At 41.5% G+C, this 14,482-nt stretch overlaps 1 protein-coding gene across 1 annotated transcript in view; it reads right to left on the reverse strand.

The window, feature by feature from the left end:
* Window positions 1-14,482, reverse strand: part of PITRM1 (pitrilysin metallopeptidase 1) — a 206,640-nt gene that overhangs the window by 20,621 nt on the left and 171,537 nt on the right. Inside the window, exon 24 of the mRNA XM_029588546.1 lies at window positions 8,580-8,705. Within this exon, the coding sequence (XP_029444406.1) occupies window positions 8,580-8,705 (126 nt within the window). The remainder of the gene's footprint in view (window positions 1-8,579; window positions 8,706-14,482) is intronic.

Here is a 14,482-nt window from a genome sequence, read left to right on the forward strand (position 1 = left end):
CAATGCACAATATAGTCTGTTAGCCAGTTGGACAAGATACACTTTTCAACAGCCTCACCTAGTCTGTTGGGATCAAAAGATACCAACAGTTGAAAAACACAGAAATCATTTTAGGTAGAAATTCAGGATGAGTGTGGAGCACTACTCTATTGTGAAAAAACTGCAAGCACAGAGTATGAAACTAATGCTTGCAGCTTGCTGACTCTTCTAGCAGAAATAGCAGCAATTGACACTATCACCTTCTATGTAAAAAAAACCTTTCAGGCAGTAGACTCCAGAAACTCATAGGGAGATGACTAAGATCCCCTGACACAGATGATTTCACAAGTATATCATAAATCTGTCAAAGGTTGAATGGAGATTAGTTGTCATCTACATGAAGACATAAGCAGCGAATGCACTGCGATGCATGTTCACTGATAATGTAGTAAGAAATGATGAGAGGGAGTAGTAATATTGAAGCAGATGTTTTGGGGGCACAGGTGAACAGGTCTAGAGAGCCTGCTTGACACCAAGAGAAACTGTTCCATTTAAGAACATATGGTTTTCTGGCAGACAGCTTCGTAGCTGAAATCACATGTCCTCAACTCCTTGGATAGCGACAATAAGGAAACAAGTGGTCAATATCCATGCCTCAAATTGAGGGAGGGGAGGCTTGGATGACAAACAACCCCTCTCCTGTGTCAGTAGAATCTGATCTGCTCCCAAAGGGATGGGAAGAAAGAGGACAGACAAATTGATGAAGTAGGAGAACCATACTTGCATAGGCCGAGCCAAGGCAATGAGGATAAAGTGTGCCTGATCCTTGCCACTAATGGAAGTTAAGGAATTGCATACAGGAGATGTGCATCCCACTTTAGAAGAGAAGCATCCAGAGTGGATCTGAACTCAAAGAATGGAGCAAAATTTGACAACAGCTTTCTGATGCAAAATATTCAAATGTAGGGTGATCCCAGAGGTTGAACAGTCTGTCTGTCACACCCTGGTCTAGACACCACTTGTAGGGTTGAAAAACCCTACTGAAGTGGTTTGCCAGTTTTGGAAATGCTAGGAAGGTAAAGTGCTTGAAGAAAAGTGCCATGATTAATAGTCCCATCCCAAATCCCCTGAGATTCCTGGCAGAGAGTCCAAGACCTTGTGCCGCCTCTTGAGTTCACTTAGAACATTGGCACTTAGTTGTCAGTTTGGATCAGTAATATTTTCCCTAAAGGAGATGCAAAAATAGCCTCAGTGCATATCGAATGGCTTGAAGCTCCAAAGAGTTTGATTTGGAACAGACGCTCTCCTACTAACAAACAAAGTTCCTTGAGTTTGGAAGGAGCACAGGTGCGCATCCTAGCCTTTGGTGAACACACCTGTCGCCAGCATTTACTGATGTGGCTGAGTCCCAAGAGGGACATTTACTGCCAGGACTTCTGGTTCCAGCCACCAATGGAGGAATTTTATCATCTCCATGGTAACTCATACAGGATGTGACAGGGACTGACATTTGATACCAATGAAAACAGAGGCTCCACTGGAGAATACTCATATTCAGGCGTATCATGGTAACCACATGCCCCTCTGCCCCCATGTGCCTGAGAACAATCAGAACTACTCGGCCGGAAATGTAACAAGTTTTGGACTAGTGCTTGAAGACACCGCCCATTCCAATGGGAAGAACGCTTTCTTCTTCAGTGAATCTATCCATGACACAAAGAATTTGATTCTCCCGAAAAGCATGAGATATGACTTGGCAAAGTGGACTATGAATCCTAGTGACTGAAGGAGCTGGATCATCTTCTGTAGGGCATTTAACACCCATGCTTGATAAGGTCCCATCACCAGCCAGTTGCCCAGGGAAGGAAAAACACACATCCTCCGATGACGGTGTGCTACCACAACTGCTAGGCATTTTATGAAGACTCTCAGGGCAGCTGAGAGACTGAAGGGTAGAGCAGTGTATTGTTAGTGAGAAAAATCCACCATGAATCTCAAATCCAGAGCACACATCCAGCCTCCTGCTTGGATGAAGGGTAGGGTGATGTGGAAGGCATTCATTTTGAACTTCTCCCATTACAGATTTGTTCATTCTTTGTAAATCCAGGCTAGGTCTCAATCCCCCCTTCTTGGAGATAAGGAAATAGCAGGAATAGAACCTCTTGCCATAGTCTTTGGGAAGGACAGATTTTATTGTCCAACTCCACCTTGAGATGATCTGGGTTGAGATCTGGACTGAAAGCTAAACATTAATGTAGCACTGGGGGAAGAAAGAAGCACAAATGATAGCCAGATTCCACAATTTTGAGGCTCCAATAGTCCTTGGTAATCTTCCACCACTCCTGAGGAACAGTTGAATCCTGCTTCCTACTGGAAGGGACAATGCCTGGTGGTTGAATTTCATCAAAAACTGAACCCAGGTTTAGGCCAAATCTGCTGTAGCATCTTAGACTGATATCTCTTACAAAGCTGACTGTAGATCAGAAGCTGTTTTTGCAGCAGTGTAAGTGGAGTACGATACCACTGAAATTTGTGGATGGGTCACTTATAAAAGAAGAATGTCTAAAGGAAGAAAGCTGCTCATCTCCCACCAAGTGAATGGCCACATCCTGTTCTTTAACCTGAGCAATATTTTCTCCAACTTTGTCCCTGAAGAGATCGATCCCCAACCAGCTGTCAGGGGTAGCGAGATTTGAATCCCCAGCCACGAAAGTTCAGAGCCTAGGAATTTGATAACAGAGCCACATGAACAGCAAAGACCTCCTAGTAAAGTTCAAGAGAAGAAAAGATAGAAAGAACCACCTATAAAAGCTCTCTATTGCATCAGCAGTAAGTGTGACCTCACTATTTATTACACATTTTGAAATCCGCAAATCCATATTCAGTGCGGATCACAATAAACACACATTACAAATTAAAATAACCTAAAACCCATTACAAACATAAAACAGTCTAAAAGCACATAACCAGCATACTATAAAATTGCATTCTAAATTAATGTGGTATACATGGGAAAACAAACTGGTTCAGTTCATATCTAAATAGGTTCTTTCAAGTTCAGATCAACAACGTATTATCTGAAAAAGTCAATCTCAAAACAGGAGTACCGCAGGGATCAGCCCTGTCCGCAACCCTCTAACATATATAGGCTGCCCTTATGTCATCTGCTAGCAGGTCTAGGAATCATACATTACATTTATGCAGACGATATTCAACTAATTTTACCAATCGATGACACACTAGAGAAAACGTTAACCTTAGCGAACATGTACCTAGACATTAAAAAAAACAACTGCTAAACCAAATGGAACTTGTGATCAATATTGAAAAAACAGAATTTCTACACTTAGAACGGAAAAATATGGAAATCATCAAAACTCCAATAATCCTCAAAGACAACCAGAAAATTGAACTAGCTGAAAAAGTATGAAACCTTGGAATAATAATGGACCCAGAAATCAATCTAAAACAACACATATCGCTAAAAGTAAAAGAAGGCTATGGAAAACTCATGGTACTCAGAAAACTAAAACCACTACAACACTAACTGATTTCAGAACAGTACTTCAAGCACTAGTGTTCTTCAGCACGGCCTACTGTAATGCCCTTTTACTAGGACTCCTGAATACAACATTAAGGTCACTTCAAATATTTCAAAACACAGCAGCTAGAATACTAACAGGAAAAAGGAGGGACCACCATATAACCGAAACCCTGGCAGAATTACATTGGCTACCTATTGAACATAGAATTAAATACAAAGCCCTATGTACCATACATAAACTAATACATGATGAAAAATCGGACTGGCTAAACACAGCATTACGAGTGCACGTCCCACACAGAAACCTTCGATCGGCAAATAAAGCACTCTTAACCATTCCCTCAGTAAAAACTGTGAGACTAACTCAAGTGAGAGAAAGGGCCTTATCTTTAGCAGGCCCCACACTTTGGAACACAATGCCCCTAGAGATCAGGTTGCAAAGAGATCTCAAAACCTTTAAGAAAAGTTTAAAAACTTGGCTTTTTAAACAAGCTTTTTATAAAGAGAATGGAGAATGAGAATGAAAATATACAGGAATAGGCAGAAGAACAACACCAGCACACAGCACTATTCTAAGAATGCGCATCTCAATAATCTATGGAATCTACCTCACAAACGTAATTGTAAACACTATATATATGATTTTTACCCGTGTACAGTACCTTACAGGTACACCTGGTCATGACCTCTTCAATAAATAAGTGATTGTCTTTAACGATTTATTGTAACTGAACCTTTTGTGGCACCTGTTAGAATGTACGATAGTATGCACACACTTACATTAATTTATGTGCCAAATGTAAACCGTTACGATGGTATATAGACGGTATAGAGACTATTTTAAATAAAATAAATACCTGTAAACACAGTTTCAAATAAAACTGCTTTAATTTGCAGTATATAAAGAAGTCCTGTCTGCTACACCTTTGCTGGTCCAAGAGCTTAGCTGTTGTCCACCCCACGAAAGTACTATTGGTTTGGTTGTTCTCTGGTCCCCTTTTTATGTCCCTAGTCTAGTTTATGGATGGTCCCAGGAAACAAGACGGAAGCCGATCCAATGTAGCAAGATGATTTGATCTTATGTATGTCTTTAAATTGTTTTTGTGTTATTATATGTTTTATGATTGTTGTAGCCCCTGAAGCAGCTCAGTCATAGGAACGAAACTTGGCCAGAGTTGGGCTTTATTTTCAACCATACCACATTGTAATAATATAGAATCCCTGTTTTTACGGATCTATTCTTTTGGTTGCTACCTCGTCTAGTTTATGCCTCAGATTTCACCTTCATATAAGTCCCTGGAACTAGATCCTGCTCTCGCCTGTTCATGCTCCAATCCTGGACTTCAATCCAGCTTAGTCTCTATGGTCACCAGAAGTCTTGCAGCCACCTGAGCCCATGAGGAACAACGGCTGTCATTAGACGAAGATGTTCCAGCCCATCCAGACCTCTTCAGAGCAGTGCAGACAGTGACAATAGGGAATGTTGGCCAACTTATGAATGTCCTCCTGCAGACTGCTGGCCCTCTACTACTGAAGATCTTGCTGCAGTATCAAAAGACTCATACACTGATTGGATGAGGTGGCACTCACACACTTCCACATCCAGAAGACCCTGCCAAAAGCCCTCCTGCTCTCTATCCAGAGTATCAACCAAGAGCTTCACTTTAGTGATGCAGTCATTTAAACATTGCATTATATAGAGCTGATGAACCAAGATGAGGGTGCTGGGCATCAAGCTCTTAAAGACCTTCTTCCCAAAACTGTCCAACAGTTTGGTATCCTTTCCCGCGGGATGATTGAGAAAATTCTGGTGTTTTTGGCCCATTTCAATGCTAACTCCAATATCACAGACTGGTGCAGTAGCTGGACTATACCAAAATTGGGAATTTGTTGAACTTTATATTTAAGGTCCAATTTCCTGGCTACTGGGGGAGCAGGCAGCTTGACTATCCCACATCCTGGTTTGTAGATCCTGCAGGATTTGAAGAACTAGGATTGCCTTTGTTTCAGTTTCCAGAATCCAGAGTGGACCAAAGACCTTGTGCGAGGTCCTGGTCCCTGCAAATGTTGACTCTGACTGCCTTACCCAGCCTGTGCAGGAATCTGGAATATGAAAGGTCCTCTGGTGGAGATTAATGCTCCAGCAGGACCCTTTTTCTGAACCAAGAGGTGAAGAGATGCTAACCCATGACCCCAATGAAGAGGATGGAAATTGGGTCATCTCTAAGGGGAAAACATTTGTAGCCTGTTCCAATCAGCAGAGCCTCACACTCCATCCTCAGAAAGCTGGCTAGACAACTTCTTCTGCAGAGGGCAGGTTATCTGACAGAGGCACTTCACAGAGAGTGTGATGGATGCCTGGAATGCCCTTCCAGAGGAAGTGGTGAAGACTAAATCTGTGAAGGATTTCAAAGGGGCATGGGATAAACACTGTGGATCCCTAAAAGGCGAGAGGATGGGAATAAATAAAAAAGCTAAACCGGCACGGAGCAGCAGTTACTACCCTTAAGAGAAACATGGGGGTAACCTGCATGGAGTGGCAGTTACTATCTTGGGAAGCTTTTGGGCAGACTAGATGGACCATTTTGCAGTCATTACTATGTTACTATATTCTCAGTTTCTGGGATTTCTGATGTAGATTCAAGGGGTAGAGACAGAGAGGCTCCCCCTTGAGGGAACAAATCAGACATCCTGGACAGGAGAGGCTGAAGGGTGCCCTCCTTATCACTGGCCACTAAATAGGTAAAGAAAGTCTAATTCCGCTAAAACCGGTACGATAAGACCTTCGTCTTGAGTATTGGTATAGTAAAAGAATTTAAATAAATAAATAAATGTTGTATGTGCTTCTCACCTGGCTGCACCATCTGCTTGGAATAGTCTTACTGAACTGATGCGTCATGCTCCCTCATGTTTAAATCCCATCTCTTTTTGAAATCACATTTAAATCTTAGGCTGATTGTCTGCTTTTAGTCTTTCAACTCACTTTTTTCTTTTTAACCACTGTTTTGCTTTATGAAATATCCCATCTCTTGTTCTGAATTTGTATTATTAGATTGTAAGCTCAATTGAGCAGGAACTGTCTTTTTTTTATGTTTGTTCAGCACTGCGTATGTCGTGCAAGCCTACAGAAATGTTAAGTAGTAGCAATAACAGCAGTAGCAATTAACTGAGTTGTGATCGAGTCCCAGGAACTTGTAACATATTATGGCAGTCAGCGATGGATATCTTGGAGTCTTTTAGAGTCAGACATCTGATTCACTGATGCCACTGACATATAGCCCTGCCCAGACATCAGCCTGCCAATATTTCTAGAAAAGCAAACTGTGGACAACTGATTATACTTGAACCATGACTGTACCTGAATGTAAGCCACTTTGACGTGCTAATTCAGGGAGCACATTTACTAACTAACTTAACGCCAGAAGCAGCACCTGTGCACATTCCCTTCCACTCTCCCATAGCTTGATTGGAAGTGTGGAGAGGGTAGCGCTGAGGGGGAAAATGACCCAAAAGGGAAGGGGAAACTCCCTTTATTCCTTTTCCTTTCCCTTGGGTGCAGACCTCTGCTGACTCATAACCAGACTAGTGGCTGGGGGGGGGGGGGGGGGGAGGGTACAAGCCTTCACCCCCAGGTTCCCCCTTCTCTTTGGATCCTAAACCTGGAAAGGCACAGAGTTTCAATCGCTCAACTGAGGGAGAGTATCAGACTGGTTTCACCTCAGGAGCTCAATCTGCTTCTTTTTTTTTTTTTTTTAAACAAGCAATCCCCACTAGAGAGATGCATATCCACCATCTGCTGGAGATGGAGAATATTGGCAGGTTGATGTTGGGGCAGGGCTATATGCCAGTGGAATCTGTGAATCAGTTGTCTTCGTCTCCATCTGCTGGTAGGAGTGCATAACCTTCCGGTGTGAACTGGCCTGCCTGAGTGCAGAGGAAGCTTTTTTTTTTTCTCTACCCAGCTTTTAGTACTGAAAATGCTATTGAGGGGCAACTGATTCAGTGAGGTAACTAAGAAATAGTTAAAAACAAGAAGACTGCAGGTCATACAAAATATTGAAAAATTAAGAGAGGTTACAAGTCTGTGCAGAAACTTGGACAAAATAATACCGAGGGGCTCATGAGGAAGTGCATGAGCTGGAACTCCCACAGATGCTCAGCAGTAAAACTTTACTGCGCTAGAAAGATAGGTCTGATGGCACTGTTGGATAACGTCATCCATATGTCATGGCTAACTCCGCTCTGCTTGTCAGCAGAGAAAGAAATAAGAAATGCTAGAAAGTGGGAATAGGTGCAGTATCCCTAAACACCCTCCTAATGAAAAATTCATCCCTGTTCTGAGGGGCCTCTGGAAGAGAGTTTACACACTCAAAATAGTGGGTGCACACAGATGTGTGAGGTGCTAATGAAGAGTGCTCACAATACAGAGGTGCTCAAGGTAGTCACCAGTTGCTACGTCTTAAGGTACTAGCGGCCATATAGTACTGTCACTGGAGCCAAAACTTGTGCCACAACTAGGGTTTTTTTTTCTGTGCTTCTTCATCAAATACTGCCACCAAAAATGCTGGTGCCACAGCATTCCTCCCAACATGGACTAGCACAAGCCTGACAGGAAGGACCACAGGAAGCTGGAGGCACACAGACAAGAAAACACATGACCTACTGCTATTGGTCTGTTTACTCCTTCACAGACTGTACTCATTGATACTGGTTGATGGGGGAATGTAACAGAAGATAAGTTTAAATTTTCCATAAATTCCTCTCTTTTCCTTCACACTACTGCTCAAGAAGTGAAAATCTGTCTATATCATTCTGGAATACATTCTCCAGAAATAGACACAATACTCCAAGTAAGGTCTTATGATTTGTACAAGAGCATTACCACCGCAAATTTTCTGCTGTTTATACTTTTCCCTGTGTATCCTAACATTTTAGTAGCGCTCCACATTAGCTAGTCTCTATTTTGTAGCACTTGGTCTTCCTAAATCTGGGCTATTTGAACATATAATATCCAACTTGTAAACATTTTTCTGGATACATTTTTCTGGATGCTTACCTGTAAGAATAGAAACCAAATATGCCACTGCTATCTAGTGTTGCACCTGCACCATATGCACCTCCTTTCTCTCGGATTTCTCTGTGCAGGAATTTAGCTGTCATCAGTTGACTAAGGATCTTAAGACTGATTAACAAGTGGGAAACAAATGAAAGATTATCAAAAGGCAACTTTTCAGGATCTGTTCTGCAACAAACATGATATGCCTATTCTTTCAAAGCTGATAAACAGAAATTTGCACATGTTAATATAAAATCCAATTCAAGTATCCAAAATTCCAGGCTGCAAAGAGTTCCTTATGCAGGTTTAGTCTGGAATTAGTTTGATTGGCCAGCTTATGGTTTGCTTGTATGAAAACCACACAGAACAGATTCATCTAGATTGAAACAAAAGGATTATTACGGAAATGTAAAAATCATAGGGAGAAAATTTTCTGTATAGGATTAAGCAGAAATTAGCCCACTATGCAGACTGTCAAAAGTTTGTGCGACAAGATATTTGAGAGCACATTCTTTCATTGCCTCAAATGATACTAAAAAGGTCCAATATCTGTAGAAAGATTGTTTTTCCTTAAGTACAAAATGGGAGGAATCCTATTTCAGATCCATTTAGCAAAATGCAACTTGCAAATCTAGTAAATAATCCATTCTTAGAATATTAAGATAAGAAATGCAAGCAAATTACAATGTAAATAAAACATGGATGTTGTCAAGAAATGAGTTATTACTTCATAAATGAAGTAGCTATGAATATATCCTTTGAACCCGTAAAAAATCCAAGGATCTTGTTCTTATCTTGCCAGGATAAATGTAAAAGCTCAATACAGCAACAATAACGCATCCCATCTAGCAGTCTTACTAAAGCTGTAATCAGGGAAACTCTGGCCAATCTGATGCTATTAATAACACTAGTCCCCAGTGCCTGGAAATATTCTACAAGACTCTACACTAGGGGCTACAGAGGGAACATCTAAAGAAGACCCTGAACCAGCCAGTCTTCAATCAGGGTATCCAAACCAGATGATTCTTTTATCTTCCGCTGAAAAAAAAGTCTTTGCACATTGTTGCTGAATATTATCACTGGCTCTCCCCAATTAGTTACAACCTGGGAGAACGTCTCCTTGGACAGATTTTATTCTCTGGGGTCTATCCTGTTGTGAGTGATTAAATCTACTTTTACAATCTCTACTCCCACTACAAGAGTTGCAAAGAGCTATTTTACATGCTTCTCTACCCAGTCTAATAGCAAGTTCTTCCACCACATTCAGACACCTGGTCTCCACTCAGGAACACACATATGCTACCACCATAGCATTAGCTGACAAGATTCTGTCTGCCTGACCCTAAAGAATAGGAGCAAATTGAAGAAGTGTCTTCCTTATTGCTCTGGTTTCTAAACTACCGATGGACCACTTGGTTTCTTTTTGATATCAATTGCCTTGAGTTAGTGAACACCCCAGCCCTGGAAACTGCCACTAGAGGAGACTCAAGATTATGGATCCACTTTCAAAAGCAAAACTGATTTACATCTGAGGGAGCCTCATGGTATACACCTGGGACTGAGGAGACTATTTCAAGAGTAAGGTCCTCTGCAAGGATTTCATGTGTAGCCTTGCCCAAGGAAACCCAAGACAGCTGCCAGGGAACCCAGTACCTAAAGATAAACCATGCACCTGATTCTGCAACTTTTGGATACTGTCACCTCTTAACCGGATCTGGCTTTCCCTCAGGTACTCCAGGGATTGAGAGGGCAGTAATTTGCTGTGGTCAAAACTGAAAACCTAGCACAGATCTTGCAATAAATGTATCACTCTGGCCATTACTGATACATTTTCCTGGGCTGACTTCACTCATATCAACAAATTGACCAGACATGAAATGCACCAAAATACCTTTTCTATACAGGGCCACCGCCACCACAACCATCACCTTGGAAAAAGATCTTGGAGCCATGACCAACCCAAAAGGGAGAGCCTGACATTGAATGTGCCCTCCAATCACAGCAAAGAGAAGATAATTCTGAAGCTCTTCTTTTATTGGGAAATGTAGCTATGACTGTCAGATCTAACACTATTAAAAATTCTCCTTGTTGCACTATTATAAATAGATTTCATAGTCTCCATACTGAAGTGGAACACTTGCAGAGAGTATGAAACAGGACAAAAGGTACCCTTCCTTCTTAGGTACCCCAAAGTAAATTGAGTACCAACCCTGACCCCCCTGAAAGGACAGGGCCCGTTTCTGAATAGAGTAACAAGGGGAAACCATAAAGTGTCTGAAATAGGATGGGAAAACTGTAGCGCATACCCATCCCTGATGACACCTAAGATCCATTGATCCAAAGTAATGTGGATCTATCTTCCGGTAAAAGGCTGACAAGCACCCACCTAGACGTTTTTGTTTTTTTTTTAATGGAGAGTGGCCTCCCACACTTTTATTGGAAGGTCTGGGAAGTTAAGGACAACCCCCGCCGCCTCCCACCCTAAGACTCCCTTCTTGGAACCTACTAAGCATCATACACTTGTAATCCCTAAAGTGGTTTCTAGTCAATGCTAGTTGTGATGTCCTCTAAGGCTTGTCTTCAAGTAAAATAGGAAATTTCAGTTTCCTCCATGGTTTCACCAGCTTTCCAAGATCTTTTCCAAATAAATTTCCCTTGAAGGAATGTTTGGCCCATCTTGTCTTGGAAATTAAATCTATTGACTAGTTACGTAACCATAGCGAAGGACAAACAGCTACAATGGAAGCCTGGACCTATTCATCAAATTATCCACCAAAAAGAATACCCTCGGTTCCATCTGAGCAGCATCCTCCAAAACCATCCCCAACATGCCAAGGAACTTTCTTGTGTGTGTTGAGACAAAAGCAATCTTGCCCTAGCAACAATACTGCTGCACACAGCAGCCTGCAGCACCATGCAAGCAGTCTCAGATGCTGCGTTTAAGCAGGCATCTATCTTCCTATCCTGGGCATCCTTGAAGACAGATCCCCTTTCCACAGGAATAGTCCTCCTCCTAGTGGCAGCGCAAATGAGTGTACCCCCACCTTAGGAATTTTCAGCGTTCCCTTTTCTGAACCAGGAGGAGGTACTGGAGAAAGCAGCATTGATTCAATTAGATAATTTTCTTCTAGAGCATAAGATATTGCATAGATTTCAATGTGGATTCTGAGCCACTCACAGTACCAAAACCCTTTTATTCTCGCTGAATATGTTCTTGTGGGAAATGTAAAGAGGGGGTGCTGTAATTCTAATCCCCTTTATCTATCCTCTGCATTTGATTCTGTGAATCAAACTATCTTGCTTGCTTGGAATTGGAATTTGTTGAAAGGTGCATGACAGGTGTCTCACCCCCTTGGGTCAGCTACTAGATGGCCCTAGGTCCCTGTTTAGAAACAACTTCTCTGTGAGCCTTCCATCCTATCCAGTCCCTCCCAAACTGAAGGGCTGGGATAGGTTGCCTTAGCCTATTTAGTGAAGCTATTTTAATATTCTGTGTGGTCAGTTTTATGTGGCCTGAGTGCAGTGAAGATGTCCCTTTTCTATTCCCTGATGAGGCCTCCCAGCCTTACCATGCTTCTGATTTTTGAAGAGAACTCTCATTGTGCACTCCCCGTCAGAGGGTCCCTTCTACTATTCGATACAGTGAGACAGTTTTGGACTTGATTCCCTTTGGGGACTCTCAGAAGACTGAAGACCTGTGGGCTCCACTCTACTTCCTAGGAGGACAAGACCGGTGACAGCACCTTATGAGTGAAATTTTGATGGTTGAAAATCTATCCAGATTTTTGCAATAAAGTAGTATTTTTGGATATTGTTTGTGGGCAGGTTTCTGACTTACCCTTCCCCATGGGGATCCAGGGCTAGGATAACCTGGTTCCCATATTCTAAAGACTTTCCTGCAAGAGAGGTCACAATTACTAAGACTGAGAATTAAGGACCAAGATCTATGGAGTTTCCCCACCAGCTCTCCAACCCCATGGGGGACCAGGAGAAGCTGGGTGTCTGTGCAAATCTGGACTCGAATAGGACTCTTTTGCATTTGAGAGGATCCTTCCAATATGATTCATATTTGGCTGCTGGGAAAGCTTTGTGCACTTTAAAATCACCACAGGAAGCTTTACGCAGGTACCTGAGATTAAGGACACCTACCCAGAAGAGAATCACAACTGTACCAGTCAGTTGTACTTTCACCTTTATGGAAAAATAGACTAATTTAACGGTTAATGAATCAGTAAACATTTAATACCCAAAGCCTTGCCCTACCTGGTTTGTCCCAGCATCTAACAGCACATACAGAAAGAAACACACCACTGCCTGGGCCATAAGCAAGAGCTTTCCCCCCACAAAATGATTCTACCCTTGGGACAGAGAGGAATGTATGGGAGGATGCATGCCCCAAAGAGTAAAAATACATGTGTGTGTCCTTGGGACCTAAACCCCTCAAGCAAAGGTTTCACTTGGTTCTCTTAGGATGTCAAGTACAAGTTAGATCCACTAATGGTCATTCAGACTGGAAAGACTGCCAGGTAGGTCTGCCGCAAGGGTCAGCCCTTTCATCAACTTTAATATATATTTGCAACCTCTTTGCACTATTATGGACGAACTTGGTTTAAATTTTGGATTTTATGCAGATGACATGGTAATGTTGGTGAAGTTTTGGCTTTTATTATCATGTCTCTGCATATTATCTCTTCTTGGTTATGTGGTAATTACCTGTTTCTCAACTCTGGCAATACTAAAGCGGTATAGATCTGTCATCGGCTGAGTGTTTGGAGTTGTCTATTGCAAGGATCCCTATATTTCTGAATCTGCTAGGGATCTGGGCTTTCAGGTTGACTCTAGTCTGTCTTATGTGTCTCAGATTCATGATTTATTAAAATAAGGGGTTTTTTAAACAGATTATTGCTGTGATTAAAGTACATCATTTCTCATGAAGACTTTTGAACTATAACAATCTTTTGAATTATCCACAATCTACTATAACAATTCATTATATATGGGTTTGCCCAACTGTCGATTATCTGTGCCTCAATTATTTCAGAATGCTGTAGCTCAACTGGTAATGGGTGGTTCTATTCATAATCATGCAACCCATAGAGTTTAAAATTCTTTGCCTGGTATTTAAAGCCTTCATACAAGATAGACCATCCTACATGGTCAACTTGCTTTCCCTGTATTCTCCCATCCCACCCCCTGAATATATGCATTCATCAGATAAACAATTACTTACTATCACTCCACTGAAGCATGCTCAATTACTCCTGAGCCTTCCCCATCAATGCCAAGTGGAATGCTTATTCACGTATAATGATTATCTTCATTTTAAGAAGATGCTTAAAATCTTTATTTCCAGATGCTTTTCCTAACTGTTTTGAATTTTGAACATTAAATATTTTACTGTTTACTATTAAGTTTTGCTTAGGTTTTATTGTTTTTGTGCAATGTATTGGGTTTGTTTTATATGGTGCTCTGTGTAACACTGTAATCCGCTTTACACAGATTTTTTGCTATTAGCAAAATATACATGTTTTTAAACAAATAAGATACAGTCTCGCCATTATGTTGCCCCTCTTAAAATTTATCTCTGGGGTATCCATTACATGGAGCTCAAATCCTTAATTAATTTATTCCACAGAAAAATTATGGATGATTTCCTTAAACTCGTCATTGTATGGTCTTTTTCGCAGTTAACAGATGCCTCTCCTTTTTCTTCTGTTACACTCAGCGTCCTTAGGGATTGTGAAATTATAGAAGTTCCCTTTCATGGAACAATTGAACCATAGCAGAAACATCCTCTTTCCTAGGGGACCATTCTCCCTCCTCCAATATTCCCTCCCATTCACTTACTCTTAAATCCTTAAGGTCTAAATGTGACAGAACTAAACCACAGGACTTTTTCCCCT

The sequence above is a fragment of the Rhinatrema bivittatum genome, chromosome 2 (assembly GCF_901001135.1).
Source record: "Rhinatrema bivittatum chromosome 2, aRhiBiv1.1, whole genome shotgun sequence".
Lineage (NCBI taxonomy): Eukaryota > Metazoa > Chordata > Amphibia > Gymnophiona > Rhinatrematidae > Rhinatrema > Rhinatrema bivittatum.